Here is a 21,685-nt window from a genome sequence, read left to right as displayed (position 1 = left end):
GAAGAAACCGCTCTCGGGCTGGACGAAGGCGGAGCAGCAGCTCAGGCTGGGCCAACAGAAGAGCCTTACAATGCCTGGAGCAGTCCGAGGACAGCCCCCGGCGCGAGGCACTCTGGGACTTATAGTTCGCTTCCCAGACAGCGCTTTTTCCCACTTGGTGTCCCCGCCTTTCAATGTCGCTTTTATTCTTCCCTTATCCTCCGAGCCCGCAGACTTCCTGGTCGCCGAACATCCTCACGTATGACTACACTACCCAGAAGTCCCCTTTTCGCGTCCCAGCGCGGGCGGGCGCTGGTGGCTTCTCTGGACTACAGGTCCCAGAAGTCCTCTGCAGAAGTGCTTCCCTCTCTCATTTCCAGGACCACAATTCCCAGAGACTTTGGCTTCACAGCGTTTCTGTTTTTGCCCTATCTCTCCTGGAGCTGGCTGGGCTTTGGCCGGCCAGAGGCCCACAGCGACGACGTGATCCGTCGTGAGCGGGCCCCAGGGATTCCTCGGCGGCCCTTTTTTCTCTCCCTTCGGTCGTCCCCCTTGCAGGCCGTCGCGGCTGGCCTGAGCGGTGACCTGGCGGGCCGCGCCTGCGCTCTGCCCGGTTTCCTGCCTGGCTGGTGGCGGCGGCCATTTTGTTCATCCTCCTCCTCCTCCTGCTCCTCCTGGTTGGAGCGCAGTGTCCGGAGCGGGCAGGGGGGAGAGAGCCCGAGAGCAGGGTTCGGTGCCTTTTCCTCTGTCCCCAGCCGGTGCCCAGAGCCCCCCTCCCCTTCTTCCCCACCCCCTCCCCTCCCCAGCCCTGCCCTCCCCCTTGTCCCGGGATCGCTCCGTCGCACCCACCATGATGGAAGACGACGGGCAGCCCCGGACTCTGTGAGTACCCGAGACGAGGGGTGCCAGGCGCCAAGAGGCCCGGGCACCGCGGGACGCTAAGGGAGGGAGCAGGAGAGACTGGGCGGAAGCCGGGACTCTAGGCGGCTCCCTGACCAGGGCGGCGTGGACGCGGAGTGCATTCCTCATCTGTCCCCTTTTCCTTGGGAAGGAAATCCTCCCTTCCCCCAAATACAGTCACTTCCTGGGGTCTGGGGCTTATCTCGACCCTTCTCTCTGGCGCCCTTCTTTGCACACCCTCCCTAGGCCGGGTTTCTGCACGGCTGAAGCTGTCAGGCCCAGGAGAGCTCCTGCACCCACTCCGCGTTGGACGCCTGGGGCTGGGCCTGGAGCTGCGGGTCCCCACGGGGGAAGGGCCTGGCGGGGGTGGGATAGGGATGGGGTGGGCCGGGAGGAATTAGTACTCACCCCTTCCACGTCTCAGCTCCAGTCGCTCCCGGCTCTTCTTCCCAGCTAAGCTCTCGGAGGAAGCAGGACACTCTTCCACCACTCAAGCCCCTTCTCTCTTTCTGCCCCACGTGCCCCCGCCCACACTGTCAGAAACACCCGCCTAGCGCCCGCTACTTTTGAAGTGCATAAGGGATACCTTTTGCTGCCCGAGCATCTTTCTCTTCTTAGATAAAGAAGTTTACTTTGAGCGCTCCCTACGCTAAACTGACAACCAGTTGTTAAACTCCTTTTGCTCTCTTGGTGTTGCCTCTTCCTAATCTGTTTGTGCATCGAAACCTTCAGAGTTGGCTAAAATTATGTCTTCATCCGCTATTAGATGTGTGTCTTCTGAACGCTTTTTCTCCTGTCTTGCTGTTGCTTTTTACCTGAAGCCCAATCTAATGAATGAATTCCATCTTCCAGCCACTTAATTCTGGTTTCCTTCCTTTCCCAATGAAGAGTGATGACTCAGCATTTGCATTCTTTTCTGGATAGTGTGGCACTATTTTCTTCTGCATTTTTTTAAAGTCTGAGTAATTTTTAGTTAAATGTTTACATTGGGCACCCTCAATTTCCCGGCCTCTCCAGGCTCAGCACTCCTGCCTTGAGTACCAAGGAGTCAAATCACTGCTTTGTTTCTCTTGCCTCTCCTGGTATCATGGGATCATAGTCCACTTGGCTCTGCTGTCTGACGGGAAAATTACTTTTTAGGGAATAGATGAAGGTGCATGGGTGCTCCACTTTCATCTAGTTTGACTAGCTTCACATCTCTTCACTCCTACCAACGAAAAGATGCTCAGTAAAAAAGATAGGTGTTCAATATTGATAGAGATTTTTTTTTGTGGCCTTGTACAGGAATAACTCTGTTCTCTAACGTCTCACTAAAGCATCTACCCTGTTTTGAGAATTTGAGGCCAACTGAATGAAACGCCTGCTTAATAAATAGAACGCCTAAATTTGTGTTTTGTGTTGTCTTCCATTTCTGCCTTCTCTCCCTAGAAGAAAGAATTGGGACACACTTGAAATTTGTCCTTCAACATCTGTTGAAGCCAAGGCTTGGTGTTGAGTTAGCAATGTGTACTTTGATGTAAGCATCTGGGAAAGCTAGACTTAAAAGACTAGCTAACGTGCTTAACAAAAATAAAAGTTACATTGTATCTAAACATCTGAAATGTCATCATCACATACTGAATGATTGACGAATACTCATGGCAGGGGTCTGGTTTTCCGTGTCTATCTGTTCCTTACCGAGAGGAACCTCTGGTTTTGTAGTGCCAAAGAATGTGCTTTTTCAATGTCTTTTATCCTTGCCTTGTCTTCATCCCTATCAGGCTTTGTCCAGGAGACTAATAAGCTAACTTCTTTGTAACTTATTTCCTACCTCTACCTTCTCTAATCTCTTGTTCTTTCTTTGAAACACAGTTGTCTATGTTTACAGTTCTCTAAAACTGTGACGTGTTCATATGAATGAATAAACATCTTAAGCTCTGTTGTTCTTGTATGTCAGTACATGTTTGCTATTCTGTCTTCCTTTTTCCTTCTCTCTTTTCAATGGGGACTTTTTTTTTTTTTTTTTTTTTTTTTTAAGACAAGGACTGCTACATCTTCCTAGGTCTTACCCCTGCAGCACTTAGTTCACTGCCTGGAACATAAGAGGTACTCAATATTTTTACAAAGATTGTACTTCTTTCATTAAATTAGTATTAAGTTCTTTTTTAAAAGTCCTGGTTGAACTAAGATTGTAGGCAGACATTGTCACAAGTGGTGCAGTCTGTTGCTTTTTATATATTTTTTAAAACCTTCAAATGTAAAATCTTGAGATAAAAGCAAATGTTTCACAATTGGGATTTTTAATAGCGTTTAATACAAATAATGCATAGTAGTTTTTCTAAGTGTACGTTTTACATGTTCTTAAAAGGTTCTGTTAGATACAAGTAACATGAAAACTTTGAATGTGATTTTAGGGGTTGATATCTAGTAGGATTTTATTTTGTTTATGGAGATCTTATATTTTGCATTGTGAGCTATGGATTAGGTTTTTCAAGTGGCCAGTATGTTTTAAAAGAATGTATTCTTAACAAAGCTTATCTTAAATGTTTCCTTAAGATGCCTGTGTGTTACTAGTGAGGTTTTTTTCCTGCAGACACACACAAGCTAAGACATATGGTTCTATCTTCAGAAAACAATATGGTGTTTATAGCCTAGGTAGGTCTTTAAATATTCATTACCTACAGTATTACTTATTAATTTGATGGTATTTAAACTGGCATAGAATTGCTTTGATGTTGAGCCTAAATTTCTGTTTGTCATATAGTTGCTTTAAAGGTCTGTTTTCTGACGTTCTTCATTCTCATTTGACATTTATTTTGGGGTATTATGTATTGAGTAACTTGTGATCTAAAAAAACAAACAGGATCATGCTGTGTAATACCGGTGTTGGAACTGGACTGCCTGACACCTGCCTTGTCGGACACACGTTTCAGGGCTGGGTTGTGTGTAGCTTTGTAGTGCAGTGATTTGATCCATGGTATATCTGAATCTACAATATGACACTAAATTGTAATAGTGTTTCATTGTAGCTATTTTAGTTTCTTCATCTATCTGAGGCTCCAAAATTACTAGGAATTGGTATAAAACCATGTTATGTAATCCCTTCCTTTAACACTATTCTTTCTTCTGGAAATAAGCTAATGATTTAGAGTATAATCTGAACATCTAAGAGCAAAGGAGAAGAAAATTCTATAAAATGTTACAAAATTGACTGGCTATACCATGGATTTGGCTATACTGTGGCTATCATCAAGCCCCTCAAATTCAACTTAATCATATTCTGTTTATTTAAAGTGAGAGAGTGAGAGTGTGTGTGTGTGTGACTATCTCGTATATATAGTTGGTCAATTTAGTTGTACCTCCTGCAGCTATCTTCCATCACTCCTCCTTCCTAAAATGAAATACTGAAATACTGTACTGACAAATAAAATAATTAATTAGAGATCTATTGAAGGATATTATTGCAAAATCTCTTCTTGTATAGGACTTGTCAAGAACAAAAGCAAAACTGTTACTTTTATGAAAATTTAGCTGTAGTATTTTGTGTGAAAGTGCTGATAATTTCAGCCTTGGTAGGGCTACTCTTTTCAGAGTGAGAGCACATTCAGTGTTGAAAAAGTGTCATTAGTCTTCTGAAAGGCATGATATTCTTAACTTAAAATTCTGCCCAGTTGGACACAGGAAGTAGTTTGGCAATGTGAACCTCTGCCTACTGTGAAACTGCTAAGTTTCTAGTTTCAAATTGGATTTTAACCCCGATGTTAGGGATAAAGGTGTCATTTTCAGTTTTTAATGCTTCAGTTCCTACAGTTCCTGTTCTTAGAAGACAAAATAGACTCTAAGGTATGCCTCTTTTAAATTTTTTCCTTGAATTAAAAGTCATTTTGGAATTTCCTAAGTGGTTTACTCTTTGAATTGAACTCTCAATACAAAAACTGGAGCCATTTGTCTTTTTTTCTGTTATTTTGTGTATGTTCTTTAGGTAGAAATTATATACTTAAAGACATTGAACTTTAGAATAGGTTGATTACTTCATAACCAGAGCAGAAAGAAAGTGAAGTGTAGAAACTATAATTTGGAAAGAATAAAGATATCATTTCATTGAACTACCAAGAGATTATCTTACTAGGTCAGGCATTGAACTTTGTCTTAAATATTTTTGTTAGTATATACTTTGGGATAGATTATTTTATGATAATATAAAGGTACATAAAACAGAATCGAGCATTACTTTAAAAGCTATACAGTATGTCTTTCTTAAGTATTATGATGCATGAAAGCACATGTAAATGAAAAGGCAGTCTGAAATTTGGATACAAGAACTCAGTAAAAGAAAAGGCAGTCTGAAATTTGGGTAAAAGGCGAAATTATATAGTGAATCACGGCCTTTTAATCCTGGTAAATTAAGATATTGTATGTATTGTTATGGAAGGCCTTATATGTTAGTTTTTGAAATTTAGCTTGCTGCTTAACACTTTTTTAGTGGAGATAATTTGAAAAATAGGAAACCTTAACATGATTTTTTTTTTTTTTTTTTTTTTTTTGAGATGGAGTTTCGCTCTATCGCCCAGGCTGGAGTGCAATGGCACCATCTTGGCTCACTGCAACCTCTACCTCCTGGGTTCAAGCGATTCTCCTCCCTCAGCATCCCGAGTAGCTGAGATTATGGATGGGTGCCACCATGCCCAGCTAATTTTTTGTATTTTTAATAGAGACGGGATTTTACCATGTTGGTCAGGCTGGTCTCAAACTCCTGACCTTGTGATCCTCCCCCACCTTGACCTCCCAAAGTGCTGGATTATAGGCATGAGCCTCTGCACCCAACCAGCACTGGATTTTTAAATAAATCATGACATTCTGAACTTAGATATTAACATTTTCATCTTTGACTTCAGTGCTAGAAATGTAAATTAACGTATCTAAACATGCCTCTAGAAATTCTTCAAGATCTATAAATGACAGGAAATAGGTTGACTTGGAATAAAGATGATGATGATGATGATGATGATGATTTTTTTAACAGATGGAGTTTCACTCTTGCTGCCCAGGCTTGAGTGCAATGGTGTGATCTCAGCTCACTGCAACCTCTGCCTCCTGGGTTCAAGCAATTCTCCTGCCTCAGCCTCCCAAGTAACTGGGATTACAGGCACCCACCACCATGCTTGGCTAATGTTGTGTATGTTTAGTAGAGATGGGGTTTCACCATGTTGGCCAGGCTAGTCTTAAACTCCTGACCTCAAGTGATCCACCTGCCTCAGCCTCCCAGAGTGCTAGGATTATAGGTGTGAACCACCATGCCCATCAGAATAAAGATTTTATTACGTAGTGACAGCTTTTATTGTGACTATTAAATACAGAAGGTAATTAATGCCCATACAGTTTTTCCTGAAGAAATCAATGTTCAAACAGTAATGCAAATTTAAAACTGTTTAAATCATTTAAAATGTGTTATATTAAAATGATAATTCAATTTTAATTTTGTTACTTGCTAGCTTCAATATGTGAAAATCAGTTTTATTTATTCTTTTCTCTTAGAAATGAGCTAACTAGCTCTTTAGGCAAGGAGCATATTTAGAAGCTCAAGATCACATGTTCATTTTTCTTACAGATAGGTCTACTCTGTATAAAAAGAAACCATTTTAGAGATACAGGCTCACAAACCCCTGTGAATTAAGAAGAGGCAAGCAGTCTATGGCTGTTTCATAATCCAATAAACTTTTCCCCTGCTGTGAAAAGTATATCCCTGCATTAGCCTGCTGATGGGTTAGCTCTTTAATGACGAGGAAATGATGTCATAGTGGACCTAAACCAGTTTGTCACTTGTTTAGTCTTCTATTTAAGTAACATTGGATGTGAGTTTCAATTTTAGAGCAGGTACACTAAAGCTATTAGTATTCATTGCAATAAAATTATTAACTGGAAACTTGCTACTAATTTTTTTTTTTTTTAAGATGGGGTTTCACCATGTTGGTCAGGCTAGTCTTGAACTCCGGACCTCAGGTGATCCGCCTGCCTTGGCCTCCGAAGTGCTTGGATTATAGGCGTGAGCCACCACGCCCGGCCAGCTACTAATTCTTAATTGGATCTTTACAGTTTTTTACTTAACCTAAGTTTTCTTTGTCTGTTTTCCCTTTGAGTATTCCATCTTAAAGCACACTGTGTATTTAATGTGACAATCATGTTGCAGGTCTTATTTTGGTCTTAATACTCAGTTTCCAGATGTTATATATTACAATTAGAAAAAGAAATTTACTCTCCGGAATAAACTTTGTGAAATTTTACAGATACTGTTTGGTTTATAAAGTTGTTCATGACAGATGCAAATTTGAGGAATTATGCATAGAATAACAGAAAGACTTGTTTGGCAATTTATTGTGACAAATTAAGATAAATTGATAGTACAAGACATAAACCAAGGTGGTCATCTCTTCGTGGTGACATAGCCTTTTTTTTCTTTTCTTTTTTAAACTTACCTGTATTTAAAATTGTTTACATGAAACATGTACGTTCAGTTTGTGATTAGAAAAAAAAAACAAAAAAAAAAAAAAATAAATAAATTTTTAAATGTCCACAGTCAAAAGTATGCCTGGATTTGTCTTAATCTTTCTCTGAATTTCTTAAGAAATATTTGTATTTGCTTTTTTATCTACATTAAGATATATTTTGTTGGCTGAGCATGGTGGCTCATGCCTCTAATTCTAGCACTTTGGAAGGCCCAGGTGGGTGGATCACTCAAGATAGGAGTTCTAGACCAGCCTGGCCAACATGGCGAAACCCTATCTCTGCTGAAAATACAAAAATTAGCCAGGCGTGGTGGCATGTGCCTATAGTCCCAGCTACCTGGGAGGCTGAGGCATGAGAATTGCTTGAACCCAGGAGGCAGAGGTTGCAGTGAACCCAAATCTTTCCACAGTACTCCAGCCTGGGTGACAGAGTGAGACTCCATCTCAAAAATATGTTTGTGCATATTTGTTGTTGTTGTTGATTTTGATACATTTTAGACTAGAGAATTTTATTATTTTACCCTGCTCTCCTAAAATGAAACAGTGAAGACAACATTGCTAATAATCTGACTTTTAGCCAAAAACAAAACAACAAAAACCCTTCCACCCGCTGTGTGTTCTACTGTAACTTTACTCTAATTCTGTTCTTTGTTCATGTAATTGCTTTGGTTGGGAATCTAAGATAAACTCACTTTATGTTTAATATCCTATTACAATCAGATGTTTTAATGAATTAGTATTATATTTTTGTGTGTGCGTGTGTTATAAATTATTTTGAATTAGAAATTGTAGTTATCTTGAGACTGGTTTAAAATTTTAACAACTAGAGTAAGTTGCAAAAATGATATCCAGGGTACAGAATAATATGCCATTGAGCATATTATTGTATCAAGAGCACATTGATTTGTTCTTTAAATGTTTTTCAAAGTGGTATTTTAGTGGCCTAAGAATAATTGTTGCTTTCCTAAATAAGGGTTAATCTTACTTTCATAGGATCAGGTTTAACTGGAGAAATTTTATTGAAAATAGAGGAAGTTAAAATGAAATAAAAGGTGGCTGGGTGCAGTGGCTCAAGCCTGTAATCCCAGCGCTTTGGGAGGCAGAGGCAGGCTGATCACCTGAGGTGTCAGGAGTTTGAGACCAGCCTGACCAATATGATAAGACCCTGTCTCTACTAAAAATACAAAAATTTAGCTGGACGTGGTGGCATGTGCCTGTAATCCCAGCTACTCTGGAGACTGTGACAGAAGAATCGCTTGAACCTGGGAGTCGGAGGTTGCAGTGAGGCAAGATCGTGCCATTGCACTTCAGCCTGGGCAACAAGAACAAAACTCCGTCTGAAAAAATAAATAAATAAATAAATAAATAAAAGGTGATGAATTAAATGATAACACATTAGAGCCAGAGCTAAAGGAAAATTGCTGATAATGTGTTTTTTTCTTGTGCAGATACGTAGGTAACCTTTCCAGAGATGTGACAGAAGTCCTTATACTTCAGTTATTCAGTCAGATTGGACCCTGTAAAAGCTGTAAAATGATAACAGAGGTAAGATCTTCCCAGTTACACGTGCTGTCGACTAGCATGATGAGTTGATTATCATGATTTTAAAATTTCATTTTAAGCCTCAGGTTATTCTGGTGGAGAGATTTGTGTTGTGTTGACTTACTACTTTGATTTGGCTGGCACACTAGGCTTAGAATGGAGTTTTATTTGAGAGGGCAAAGTTTCTGTGCTGTTAATCTCAAACAGTCGTTCTTCATGGTGTGGTTATCTTCAAGTGATTCTACTTTTAGAAAGTTATTAGAACTCATTTTAGAGTGGTGAAGAACTGGAAAGTATTTTATACAATTCCAATAAGAATGTTAATGATTTGGGCAGTATACATTCATGTACGAGAACACGAGGTTATTATGTGTGTATGTGCAGTGCCGTTCCTCTCGTGTCTGTAGCAAATACTTACCTTTTTATACTTCCTGCTTAAGACTGTAGCAGTGTCCATGAGTCATGTTTTAGGTTTTTCTTCCTTGTCTTTTTGTTCATTGATCAACTTTTCTTTTTTATTTTTGGACTATTTACTGTGTACCAGATAATACAGTAAGTGCTAGAGATACACTGGTGAATAAAGATGGTTCCTTGGTCCACAGAATTTTACAGTCTAGTAGGGAGACAAAGGAGTTAGCAGGCACTTAGAATACAGGGTAATAAATGCCCTAGAAGACGATAACATAAAGTGCTCTGGGAGCAAATGGGTATCTAGTGCAGCCTTGGGTCAGCAAGCAGCTTCTTGGGGGGAATCACTGCCTAGGCGGAAACCTAAAAGGAGAGTAGTACATACCAGCTAGAAAGGAGTTGGGGAAGAAGGGATTCCAAATACAGGGAGCTTTGATCCAGGCTGGGAGACAGAGCAGAAGTGCTTGAGAGAGGAAAAACTAGAACCCATAGCATGGTTGTAGTTGAAAATGGGATTAGTTATAAGAGAACGTCAGGAGTGTTTGGAAAGGGCTAGAAACTGCGCTGAGGAGTTTGTTTTATCCTGAAATGGAGAATTAAAAACCTTTAAAATGGGGCTGGGCACGATGGCTCACGCCTATAATCTCAGCACTTTGGGAGGCCGAGGCAGGTGGATCACAAGGTCAAGAGATCGAGACCATCCTGGTCAACATAGTGAAACCCTGTCTCTACTAAAAATACAAAAAATTAGCTGGGCATGGTGGCACGTGCCTGTAATCCCAGCTACTCAGGAAGTTGAGGCAGGAGAATTGCCTGAACCCAGGAGGCGGAGGTTGCGGTGAGCCGAGATCGCGCCATTGTACTCCAGCCTGGGTAACAAGAGCAAAACTCTGTCTCAAAAAAAAAAAAAAACCTTTAAAGTGCATTGGCCTTTTGATTGTCTTTCCGAACTAATGACAATCATCATTTTGTTCTGGTGTATTATATTCTTTCTTCCTGCCTTTAATTATTTATTTGTGTTTTCATCGATCAAAAATTTCCTTTGCACTAGGCAGTATACAAGGTACTGGAGATATAATGGAGAGACAACCAAATGAGTTCCCCAAGCAAATAGGGATGTGAGCCATGAAAAGAATAAAACAGAGTTCTGTAATGACTGCTATTGGTGCTATATCTTGTCTGCTACAATCCATTCTCCATGTAACAGTCATTCTCTACATTTGAGCTGAGATGAGTAACTAGGTGGTGCTATGTATGGCAAGAGCTGGAGGCACAGGAAACAGCAAATACAAAGGTCTTGAGTTAGTAATGAACTTGTGTGTGTGGAATCAAAGACCAGGATGGCTGCAGTCTGGTGAGGGATGGGGAGGGGGTGATGGGAAATGAGCCTAACAGCAGTATTCTGGATTATAGGGCATTATGGGCCGTGACAGAGTTTAGGTTTTACTCTGGTTGCCGTGGCAGACCATTGGAGGAGCTTAAGCAAGGGGATGAGGTGCCATGGTTTGCATTTTTAAGCTTGTTACTCTATGTAGAGAATGACTCTTACATGGAGAATGGATTGTAGCAGGCAAGAGCAGAAGGAGAAAAACCATCTGGATTTACTTTACTAGTCTGGGTTAGGTATGGTGGAAGCTTGTTCTCAAAAGTGCTAGCCAAAGTCAAGATAAGGACAGAGGTTGATGGGTTTGCAATATATTTTGGAGGTAGAATTGATAGGACTGGATTGGCTGTGGGACATAGGGAAAGAACGAAATGAGGAAATAACCTAAGATTTATGTTCATGCAGTTGTATAGGTGATAATGCTATTTATTTGCTGAAATGGGGGTGATAGGATGGATGTCACCATGGGGAGTGGTGGGAATCAGGAGTTATGTTTTGGCAATGTTAGATTTAGGACATGAATTAGACATTGCAGTGGACATTAGATTAGGCAGTCGGATAAAGTAGTTTGGAACTCAGGAGAGACCAGTGCTGAAGCTTGCAGTGGTATTTGAAGCCATGGGGCTAGATGAGTTCATGTAGAGAGAATGAGAAGAGCAGAGGCTGTGAGGTCTGAGCCCTGGACCAGCTCAACAATTATTGGAGTTTGAGTAAAGGGGGAAAGATCCTACAGTGAGAAAACAGGAAAACTGAAGAGTGTGGTAGGATTCAGAGAAAAGAGAATATTTAAAGAGGATGGTGTTCAGCTGTTGTGGATTCTGCTTAGAAGTCAGGATTAGGATGGAAAGGGGATCACCCAGGTGGCAGAGAGGTCATTGTTCAGCTCAAAATGCAGTTTCAATGGCATGGTTGTCTTGGAAGCTGACAGAAGTAGGTTTACGAGAGAACAGGTTGTGAGAAAGTGTCACTAGAAAATTTTTGAGAAACATTTGATGAAGATTTATTTTAACAGTATTTTTTAAACCCATGTGTACATACAGCCATTTGACAGGTAGAGGGACTCAGTGAATTTTCATAACATTCATATTCTAGAACTCTAGATTTGAACTTATAAAGTCTCATATTTCTCTGTCTTAACGTTTATGTCATCCAACAAAAATTGGTGACAACACTAAGGTAGGAACATAATTGATTTTTTTTTTTTTTTAAGAGACAGAGTCTCACTCTGTCATCAGGCTGGAGTGCAGTGGTGCCATCATGGCTCACTGAAGCCTCCAACTCCCGGGTTCTTCAAGCGATCCTCCCACCTCAGTCTCCCAAGTAGCTGGGACAGCATCACCACACCTAGTTAACTTTTTAATTTTTTTGTAGAGACTGGTATCACTGTATTGCCCAGGCTGGTCCTGAACTCTTAGGCTCAAGTGATCTTCCTGCCTCATCCTCCCAAAGTGCTGAGATTATAGGCATAAGCCACCTCATCCAGCCATAATTGATTTTTTTTTTTTTTTTTTTTGAGATGGAGTCTCGCTCTGTCGCCCAAGCTGGAGTGCAGTGGTGTGATCTCGGCTCACTGCAGCCTCTGCCTCACAGGTTCAAGCGATTCTCCTGCCTCAGCCTCCTGAGTAGCTGGGACTATAGTGTGCGCAACCCTGCCTGACTAATTTTTTTGTGTGTTTTTAGTAGAGACGGGATTTCACCATGTTGGCCAGGATGGTCTCCATCTCCTGACCTTGTGAACCACTGTGCCTGGCTGATTTTTGTTTGTTTGTTTTTGTTTTTTGAGACAGATTCTGGCTCTGTTGCTCAGGCTGGAATGCAGTGGCACAATCTTGGCTGACTGCAACCTCTGCCTCCCAGCTTCAAGCGATTCTGCTGCCTCAGCCTCCTGAGTAGCTGGGATTACAGGTGCCTACCACCACACCCGGCTAATTTTTGTATTTTTTGGTAGGGATGCGGTTTTACCATGTTGATCAGGCTGATCTCGAACTTCGGACCTCAAGTGATCCACCTGCCTGGGCCTCCTAAAGTGCTGGGATTACAGGCATGAGCCACTACACCCAGCCCATAATTGATTTTTAGAATGTCATTTTGGTGGTATAAATAAGAAGCTTCCAAAGGGTATATACTCTAGTACAAAGTATCCAGCAGCTATTTTTTTTTTCATAAATTTCATGTCAGTATGTGAAAAATCCTTCTCCCCCCGCTTAGTTTTATGGGTTTTTTTTTTTAAACTTTAGGTTGTTTATCATAGTTTCTAGCTTTCCTTGTATAATACACATGTATTATTGATTCTAAGGCAAATTTTTTTAGAATTTTAATATCTGACAGTTGGGGTGTGACTTAGAGAAATCAGTGGTGTCTTAAATTAGATGAAATGCAGTGTGATGTGAATCTATAAAATATGTGATACCAGTGAATATATGTGTATATATACATGCATGTGCATGCGTTGATTGGGAGCTGGCCTACTATTAGATAGATTTGAAATCGGTATTCATGAGTAGATTCGTTTCCTAAAGTGTATGGGATTATCATAGATCTACTATTGGACCTCTGTATGTTTTGCTGTGATTATCAGTGTTTTCCTTAGAGACCATTGGGGCAAAAGAGATAGGAGTGAAAGGAAAACTTAGCTAGCACAATATTAGGTTATTTATTTTGATGTTCTTTCTTCAATGAATATTTGTGGTAAAGGTACTAACTGTTTTACAAGAGGAATTTAAATGTGTGTTTTAATTTGAAGTCTTCCCTCATTTCCTTACTTTACCTCTTAAGAACAGCATTCACTTGGCTACAGCAATAGGATTTTATGTGAGAGCCCATAGTTTTGTTGTCAGTGTTAATGATCCCACTTTTTTTTACCTCAAGGAAATGCCTTCTGGTTGCTTTGCCACTATTGTTTAGATGCCTTATTTTGGATTTTTCTTCTAAAATTTTCCTGGAATGAAAATCAGTGGTTGTTGAAAAGATCTTTATCTGGTTTATTTATCCCTTGTAAGTCCAACTAGAATTCCACATTTTAAATATTATTCTTATAGGGCATTTTACATTGAATGATGATGAATGTTTTTGGCCTTACATAAAAATATATATTTGTACAGTTGTTCAGCTATTCAGTATAGGTTGCAATTTCATAGAAATTTGTTTCCAGTTTGGTTGTTAGGTGAGAATGTTGCTATAGCTTAGGTAGTACTACCTTCACATTTTTATACATGTGTTTTAGGCAACTGTCAAGCACAGGGTTGCAGAATATATTTAATATAGATTTTTTTATATGGTGTTTTATGATGTAAAATTGTAGCTTTGTCTTGGAATATTTTATTGAGATACATTTTCAGAACCTGTTTTCTTGGTCACTGCTGTTGTTTCTCTGATCTTTGGAAGACCAAATTTAAAGTATATAGAATCTTCAGTACATTAGACTATTTTGGAAGATAGGGAATTCATTTCAGAGCTGGTTATAAATCTCAAATTTTCCTGTTTTTATTTTTATTATTTTCATATCCAGAAAAGAAATCAATAAAATGCAGTCTTTGTAGCACTATAAAATTCCATCATTTGTAGTATTGATCCTAATTTTGATCAGGAGTAGTTTTATCAGGTTGGTTCATTTTGGATTTCTGTATCCTGGGATACTGCTTGCGGAGGATTATGATGCATAAGTAGAACATATTTGAGAAATCACGTTGGAGAAGGAAAACAGTGGTAAGAAGCGGTCCTCGTCAAATCTGAGTTTGAGATTTGGTTTGGTTTAATACAAGCTTCTATTTTATATTTAACATACTTCACCAGAATTCTTTACTTTCATTTAATACCAATGCTCAGGATTCTTCAGCTGCTTTTATAGTTCCGTTTGAGCTCAACAGTATTCTGAGGTGCAACCTCAGGTTTAGCTTTAAATCTTATTTTAAAAGTGTTAGGCTTTCATAAGCTTATGCAGTCTCACCTTGTACATTCCTCACTATCAGTAATGTTTTTTCCTGGATTTTCTTCTCAGCAACCCGATAGCAGAAGGGTCAACTCTTCTGTTGGATTTTCTGTTTTGCAGCATACAAGCAATGACCCATATTGCTTTGTGGAATTTTATGAACACAGAGATGCAGCTGCTGCATTAGCTGCTATGAATGGGAGAAAAATTTTGGGAAAGGTAAGATAATAGGATGATGGCACCTTACGATACATATATTTGCATGTCAAACTAGTTTGTATTCTTTCTAGGCAAATTTTTGGACAGATATTCAACTGCTGAGTGATGGTTTTGCTTTTTTCAGCTTAGTGCTTTTACAAAAATAACCCTGCTTGATAAATGATTTAATAAGTGGTAAGTGTTATAACTCATGACATGCCTAATAATTTTATTAAATATAATCTTTATTTTTAGGAGGTCAAAGTAAACTGGGCAACCACACCAAGTAGCCAGAAAAAAGATACTTCCAGTAAGTACTCCTGCTGCATTTTACTGTGGAAGAGTTCTGAAATGATCCTGGAAGCATTACCAGCTTAAATAGGGTTTTTTTCCCCCCGCCTCTAGAGTTGCCTTAAAAAGATTTTAGTAGCTGATTTCTTAAGTATTTGATTACCAAATGCTCTGATTTCAGATCACTTCCATGTGTTTGTTGGGGATTTGAGTCCAGAAATTACAACAGAAGATATCAAATCAGCATTTGCCCCTTTTGGTAAAATATCGTAAGTATCATAATCAGTACTACACTCAGTAGTGATAGGCAGAATTGTATATGATTAACTTGTAATTGAATTAAGATTTTCTTTCTCTAGTTAGTATGACTTTGTTTTGTTGTTATTTTTTATTTTTATTTTTGGTTTGTTTTTTGAGTAGTGGATGTTGTTGAAAATGTTAATGTCATTTCAGTGTCTTGGGGTCTTGTTTTCATCTAATCTTGTGTATAATATGTTAAAAATTTTTAAGTGATTCTGTTTGTTATCTTTGAAGCAGATGTTTGAATGGTAAAACTTAGAAAGTCTAGCTTTTTGTCATATGTTTTCAAAATTTGGTGGTTAAGGGTAATGAATTAATCAAAAGTAAATGTGATTTATACTGTGTAAGAGTTTAATAACTTTTATAGGAAGAATTTATAAATGGGGGAAAGTAGGTAAATCCGTGGATATATTGTGGTTAAATTGAAAATGTTCATGTTTTATTATGATAAATGTGTTTTGATATTTTAGCTGTAAATGAAAAGTGCTATTATATTATTAAAATGTTTCAATATATGAGTCATAAATGTGGGATTAATTAGTAGATGTTTTTTGTTAGTGATATTTGATTCTAGTTAAGAGGCAAATGTGGTTTGATTTTTAACAATATTTATGCTCAGTTACTGTTGTTACTTGGTAAAAAATATATTGGAAAACAAAATGGTTATGAGTTCTAGAAAATGTTTATCATAATTTAGCTTTCTGATTAAAATCAGTTTATTTTGTATATTTCCTGTAGATTTAAATTAAACGTTTTAGTGCTGCTTTACAGGAGAATGTTTCAACTAAGAACAACAATTTCTCTTTACAATTTGTTGTTCTATAGATTTAATTTCTTTAAAATATTTAATTCTTAACTTTCTGTTTTGATATTTGCTTTGCTTTTTAATCTAAATGTGGTAAGTAGTACTATTTAAAAAAATCAATATAAAAATAATACAGGTTGCTGTTTTTCAATCTTTATTTATACCTGAGACCTGCAGTTTTTCTTAAGTCCAAGTCACAATTAAAAGTAATAGCATTCTGGTTATTTTGCAGAATTGCTCATAAGAATGGACAGGATCTTGAAGGCTAACTGCAAGGAACTGTGCACACTGGAACTCAGTTGTAGATTTTTTTTCTCATTTCTATTTATTCTTATTATACATTATTTATATATACATATTTTAGTATTTACATTTTAACATTCTATATTCAGTGGAGTTCTATATTTCCAATCATTTAACTTACTCACTAAAATTTCTGTGTAAATTTGTTGTTTTCGTACTGGTGTGCTTAGCATTGTTGTTAGTTTTTTATTCTCCTTTCTTAAATTTCTGAAAATGTCAATTTTTCAAAATTTACAGCTGCCCAAACTCCAAAATGATGGTAGAGAATTGACCAAGAAAAATAAAGAAATCTGTTAACAGGCCATGTATGCCTTTTTAATTCCTATTTTTTCCTCTTTTTCAATTTTTTAATATTTCATATATTTTGTATCACTAGGCAGAAGACATTTAACTATTTAGAGATTGCATGGTAAAGTAGTTAGTATTGTTACAGTAATTTATAGAATCAGTAAACCTTATAGGACACTAGTAAATAGAATATTATAAAAGGAAACTGTTGTTCCTATTAATCTTCAAATTTGAGCATTTAGTTTAGAAAGCACAGGCTATTTGATTAGGTTGCATGTTTATTACATGTTTTTGTCCTACTGCTTTTTTCTAACAGGTAAAGAAGCATTAGGGAGAGTTCAGGAATGGTTGTAGTTAATTAGGGCTAACTGGAATTTTATTTTAAAAATGCTCACAATACAGTGTGTGTGGTTCCTTTTAGTTTTTATTTCGAGGGTGACTCTTACTTCCCTCATTTAGCTGTGCTTCTTTTCGCAGGGATGCCCGGGTAGTTAAAGACATGGCAACTGGAAAATCCAAAGGCTATGGTTTCGTATCTTTTTATAATAAACTGGTACGTTCTTCCACCTCAATTTGTTATATTTTTTAATGCTAAATTTAGTCATTAGTTACTTAACGTATCAAATCTGAAACTTGAATATACTTGAATGTTAACTGCAAACACAACTTTTATGTAAATTTTAATAATAGAGTATAATTTCATTCTTTCACAAACTCAAAAATAGTTAGAAAAAGATAGAATGATTATACTATAAGGAAGATTATTAAAATTGTATTTGTACATTGGTAAAGGTGTCAGATACATTTACAAGTAAAGCCCAAGTCTAGGACAGATGAACTAATCTGAGAATTTAGAGGGTAGGTAAATTATATTCAGTTTTAACCATGAAAGTCTATTTTAACTCTCCCTTTTAAATTATTATTCATACTTATAATTGAGACGTTAGTGGCTATAGCAAATTATGTAAATAAAAATTCAAGCAGTCATCTTGATTTTTCAATATATTCTTTCTAAAAGAGGTACCAAAATAAGCATTTGCATTAACTGTAACATTAAATAATAAAGTGGGCAAATAGATTTTTTTTTTTTTTTTGAGATGGAGTCTTGCTTTGTCACGCCAGACTGGAGTCCAGTGGCACCATCTCAGCTCACCACAACCTCTGCCTCTTGGGTTCAAGCGATTCTCCTGCCTCAGCCTCCCAAGTAGCTGGGATTACAGGCACGCGCCAACACATTTTTGTATTTTTAGTAGAGACAGTTTCACCACATTGGCCAGGCTGGTCTCGGACTCCTGACCTCAAGTGACCTGCCCACCTCTTACAGGTCATCTACGTTTTATTGAAGTGGTAAGATAAAAGGCCAGGGTATTCTGTTTTTGCTTAGATTGAATCACTCAAGTTCAAATCATTTTCTAGTTGATAATAGTTCAATTTTGTTTTGTTTAGGATCTTTAGCGCATTCATCTACTGATTTGTATTGGACCTGAAGTGCCGATATTTTATTTCATCTTACTGAGTCTTATATATCACTATTTTCTTTGTGATTGTGCTTTCTTTCTCTTTTTTATCCATAGGATGCAGAAAATGCAATTGTGCATATGGGAGGTCAGTGGTTGGGTGGTCGTCAAATCAGAACCAATTGGGCCACACGTAAACCACCGGCACCTAAAAGTACACAAGAAAGTAAGATACGTTTGCTGTGTGTGTTTATATTACGGATTCCTTACAAAATTATGTCTCATGTATTTGTCTAGTCTGAATTTCTAATTTATTTATTTAAAAGACAGGGTCTTGCTCTGTTGACCAGGCTGGAGTGCAGTGATGTGATCTTAGCTCACTGTAGCCTGAAACTCCTGGGTGTAAGTGATCCTTTCACCTCAGCCTCTCAAGTAACTGGGACTCCAGGCACACACCACCATGCCCAGCTAATTTTTTATTTTTGTATAGAGACAAGGTCTGGTTGTGTTGCCCAGGCTGGACTTAATATTTAATTAATGTTGCAAGACACTAATTATTTCATTTTGTATTTCGTTATCTGAAAATAATTGGGCTGTGTTATAAGTCTTTTTGGAGCTGAGTCTATAGTCGGCTGATTTTATAGATCAAATCTGTATCAAATCATAGCATCAAGAAAAATTGTATTTTCTCCTCCCATTGATGCATATCTTTTTTTTTTTTTTTTTTTTTCCTTTTGAGACAGAGTCTTGCTCTGGCCCCTAGCCTGGAGGACAGTGGCTCCATCTTGGCTCACTGCAACCTCGGCCTCTTAGGCTCAAGCCATTCTCCTGCTTCAGCCTCCTGAGTGGCTGGGATACAGGCCCCTGCCACCACGCCCAGCTAATTTTTGTATTTTTAGTAGAGACAGGATTTCACCATGTTGGTCAGGCTGGTCTCGAATTTCTAACCTCAGGTGATCTACCTTAGCCTTCCAAAGTGCTGGGATTACAGGCATGAGCCACCGTGCCTGGCCTTGAGGCATAACTTAGTAGTATATAGTACTTAACAAAAGACAGTTTTATAGTACCATATAACAGTCAACATTTTTGTTTTGTTTCTGCATACAGACAACACTAAGCAGTTGAGATTTGAAGATGTAGTAAACCAGTCAAGTCCAAAAAATTGTACTGTGTACTGTGGAGGAATTGCATCTGGGTTAACAGGTACAATGTTTGGTTTTCTAATCATCTCTGAGGAGCTTCGTCACTGTTTGCATGAATTTCATGATGTACATCAGCTATGTTTTATTTGTATGTTTTTGTTTATAGATCAGCTTATGAGACAAACATTCTCACCATTTGGACAAATTATGGAAATAAGAGTTTTCCCAGAAAAGGGCTATTCATTTGTCAGGTAACACTGTACTTGCAATGTCATTATTACTCTTATATTTGATTAATTCCTTTCAGTTATGTTCCCCAGGGTATCAGTGTTTATTATTTTAGTGCTTCTTTGCAATAAAGAAATTTAAGCTACCTACCTAATGTACTTTAGAAAAAATACGAACTTGCAGGTATAAACTAATGAGTTTCCATGTTATTTACTGTGTTAGGTTCTTAAAAAATAAAAGACAAAACCATATTATTTTTCTTTCTTAGATTTTCAACCCATGAAAGTGCAGCCCATGCCATTGTTTCGGTGAACGGTACTACGATTGAAGGACATGTGGTTAAATGCTATTGGGGTAAAGAATCTCCTGATATGACTAAAAACTTCCAACAGGTAATTCGATTTTTCATAGCACTCTTTAAGGTTTCCATCTTACATATCACATAAAAGCTTTGGAAACTCTGTAAAATAAACAGTAAAACAAAGCATATAGCTACTTTCAGTTGATTGTATTTCAAAATTGATTATTTTGCGGTATTAACTGAATCTTAATACTTTCTTTTCACAGGTGTCACCACCCCAATAAACTTAGACAATGATAAATAACAGAGTCCTATTCACATAAGGGTGCTTACTTAGTTTTTCTCTTCCTTGTCTCCCACTCTTTCTTCATATACGGTGTTTCTTACGTGTTCCCTGAAACAGTAATTTGCTTTTTTCTAGGTCGACTATAGTCAGTGGGGCCAGTGGAGCCAAGTGTATGGAAACCCACAACAGTATGGACAGTATATGGCAAATGGGTGGCAAGTACCGCCTTATGGAGTGTACGGGCAACCATGGAATCAACAAGGATTTGGAGTAGAGTAAGTTGTTTGGGTTTTTCCAGTATAGAAACATATGTTTCTGACAAAATAAATAAAAGTGTGTTTTCCTAGGGAGGATCTATTTTAGTTATATACATTGAGCTATTTGGCGTGAGCATTATAGAAACAGATCTAACAAAATATTATTTGTGAGGCTAAGAAATTTTCTCATTACCTAGGTGGAAAGGGGTTTTTGGGAAAACATTTGGTGTGTCCTATGACCCCTGTAAGCAGTTGGTAGAATTTGACTTACATTTCTAATACACTTTTGTTTTTGCATGTGGAAGATCTTTGTCTAGATAGATTCAGAAGTTTGATGGTTTTATGTCTACGTAGTATGCATGAGAAATACGAGGTTTGTGTGATACAAAGTAACTGGTTTTTTTTTCCTTTGTTGATAGAGTGGGTTCCTTCTTTGTAATCCCCCCTCCCCCGCCCATGGCCAGCCCATATGTTTATTATTTCTTCCTTTGAGACTCTTTCCCAACATGAACTTGTGTTTTTAACATTTCTTATGTGTTGATGTGTTGAATGATTCACAATTTTTAAAAAATTAGTTTGCAGATATTCCTCAGACATCATTGTGTTAAATTGTGGTTATCGTAAAAATACTAAAGACTAATACTGGAATATGTGTTCTACACATATACCGTTTATTTGATCTTTTTATTTGCTTTAGGTGTGTTGATTGCTGGTTTTCTATTCGTGATTAGGCTCTGCTTGATTTTTGTGTAAATACATATGTGATTTCTTTTTTTTTCTTATGTTTGCTGAAGATTTTCTTTTTTTCTTCCAAGTCAATCACCTTCTGCTGCTTGGATGGGTGGATTTGGTGCTCAGCCTCCCCAAGGACAAGCTCCTCCCCCTGTAATACCTCCTCCTAACCAAGCTGGATATGGTATGGCAAGTTACCAAACACAGTGAGCTGGGACTCTTAAAAAAAAAAAAAAAAAAATTGTAATTCATGATAGGCTTCGATTTCCTGTGACACTCTGAAGACATGAAAGTAGACATCGGAAAATGAAAATATTTATTTTAAAAATTGAAATGTTTGGAACCTTTAGCACAGATTTGCTCTGGTGAAGGACACATGTCTTCTAGTTCTGCCTTTTTAAGTTTTTGTTCATGATGGATATGAACATGATTTTTCTTTGTGTACAAAAACTAAAATAAAGTCAATAAAGACAA

General features: G+C 38.0%; 1 protein-coding gene and 1 long non-coding RNA gene across 6 annotated transcripts in view; one reads left to right on the top strand and one right to left on the bottom strand.

The window, feature by feature from the left end:
- LOC141580659 (uncharacterized) overlaps positions 1-1,391 on the bottom strand; it is a 20,885-nt gene extending 19,494 nt beyond the window's left edge. Inside the window, exon 1 of the long non-coding RNA XR_012512947.1 lies at positions 1,288-1,391. This is a non-coding gene — a long non-coding RNA (uncharacterized LOC141580659). The remainder of the gene's footprint in view (positions 1-1,287) is intronic.
- On the top strand, positions 331-21,685 carry TIAL1 (TIA1 cytotoxic granule associated RNA binding protein like 1). Of its 5 annotated transcripts, none has more exons than XM_039465148.2 (13): positions 331-861; positions 3,452-3,513; positions 8,810-8,906; positions 14,744-14,842; positions 15,077-15,131; positions 15,294-15,381; positions 17,286-17,361; positions 18,383-18,491; positions 19,373-19,468; positions 19,574-19,658; positions 19,904-20,027; positions 20,358-20,497; positions 21,295-21,685. In XM_039465148.2, the coding sequence occupies exons 3-13, from the start codon at positions 8,895-8,897 to the stop codon at positions 21,419-21,421; spliced, it is 1,011 nt and encodes a 336-aa protein (XP_039321082.1). In that variant the 5' UTR covers positions 331-861; positions 3,452-3,513; positions 8,810-8,894; the 3' UTR covers positions 21,422-21,685. The 5 variants fall into 5 exon arrangements, with proteins under 5 accessions (XP_039321082.1, XP_010330738.1, XP_010330733.1 ...); XM_010332436.3 differs by having other exon boundaries at positions 14,693-14,842; XM_010332431.3 differs by lacking the exon at positions 3,452-3,513.

This window comes from Saimiri boliviensis, chromosome 12, assembly GCF_048565385.1.
Source record: "Saimiri boliviensis isolate mSaiBol1 chromosome 12, mSaiBol1.pri, whole genome shotgun sequence".
NCBI classification, from domain to species: Eukaryota; Metazoa; Chordata; class Mammalia; order Primates; family Cebidae; genus Saimiri; species Saimiri boliviensis.
The sequence above is the reverse complement of the archived record's forward strand: the minus strand, read 5'-3'. Positions and strand labels throughout refer to the sequence as shown.

Bases quoted from the DNA above. Each gene is read 5' to 3' on its own strand.
- TIAL1 (XM_010332426.3), top strand. From the start codon at position 830: ATGATGGAAGACGACGGGCAGCCCCGGACTCT. The intron at 862-8,809 runs GTGAGTACCCGA...TTTCTTGTGCAG, and splicing joins GACGGGCAGCCCCGGACTCT to ATACGTAGGTAACCTTTCCA. The intron at 18,492-19,372 runs GTAAGATACGTT...TTCTGCATACAG, and splicing joins ACCTAAAAGTACACAAGAAA to ACAACACTAAGCAGTTGAGA.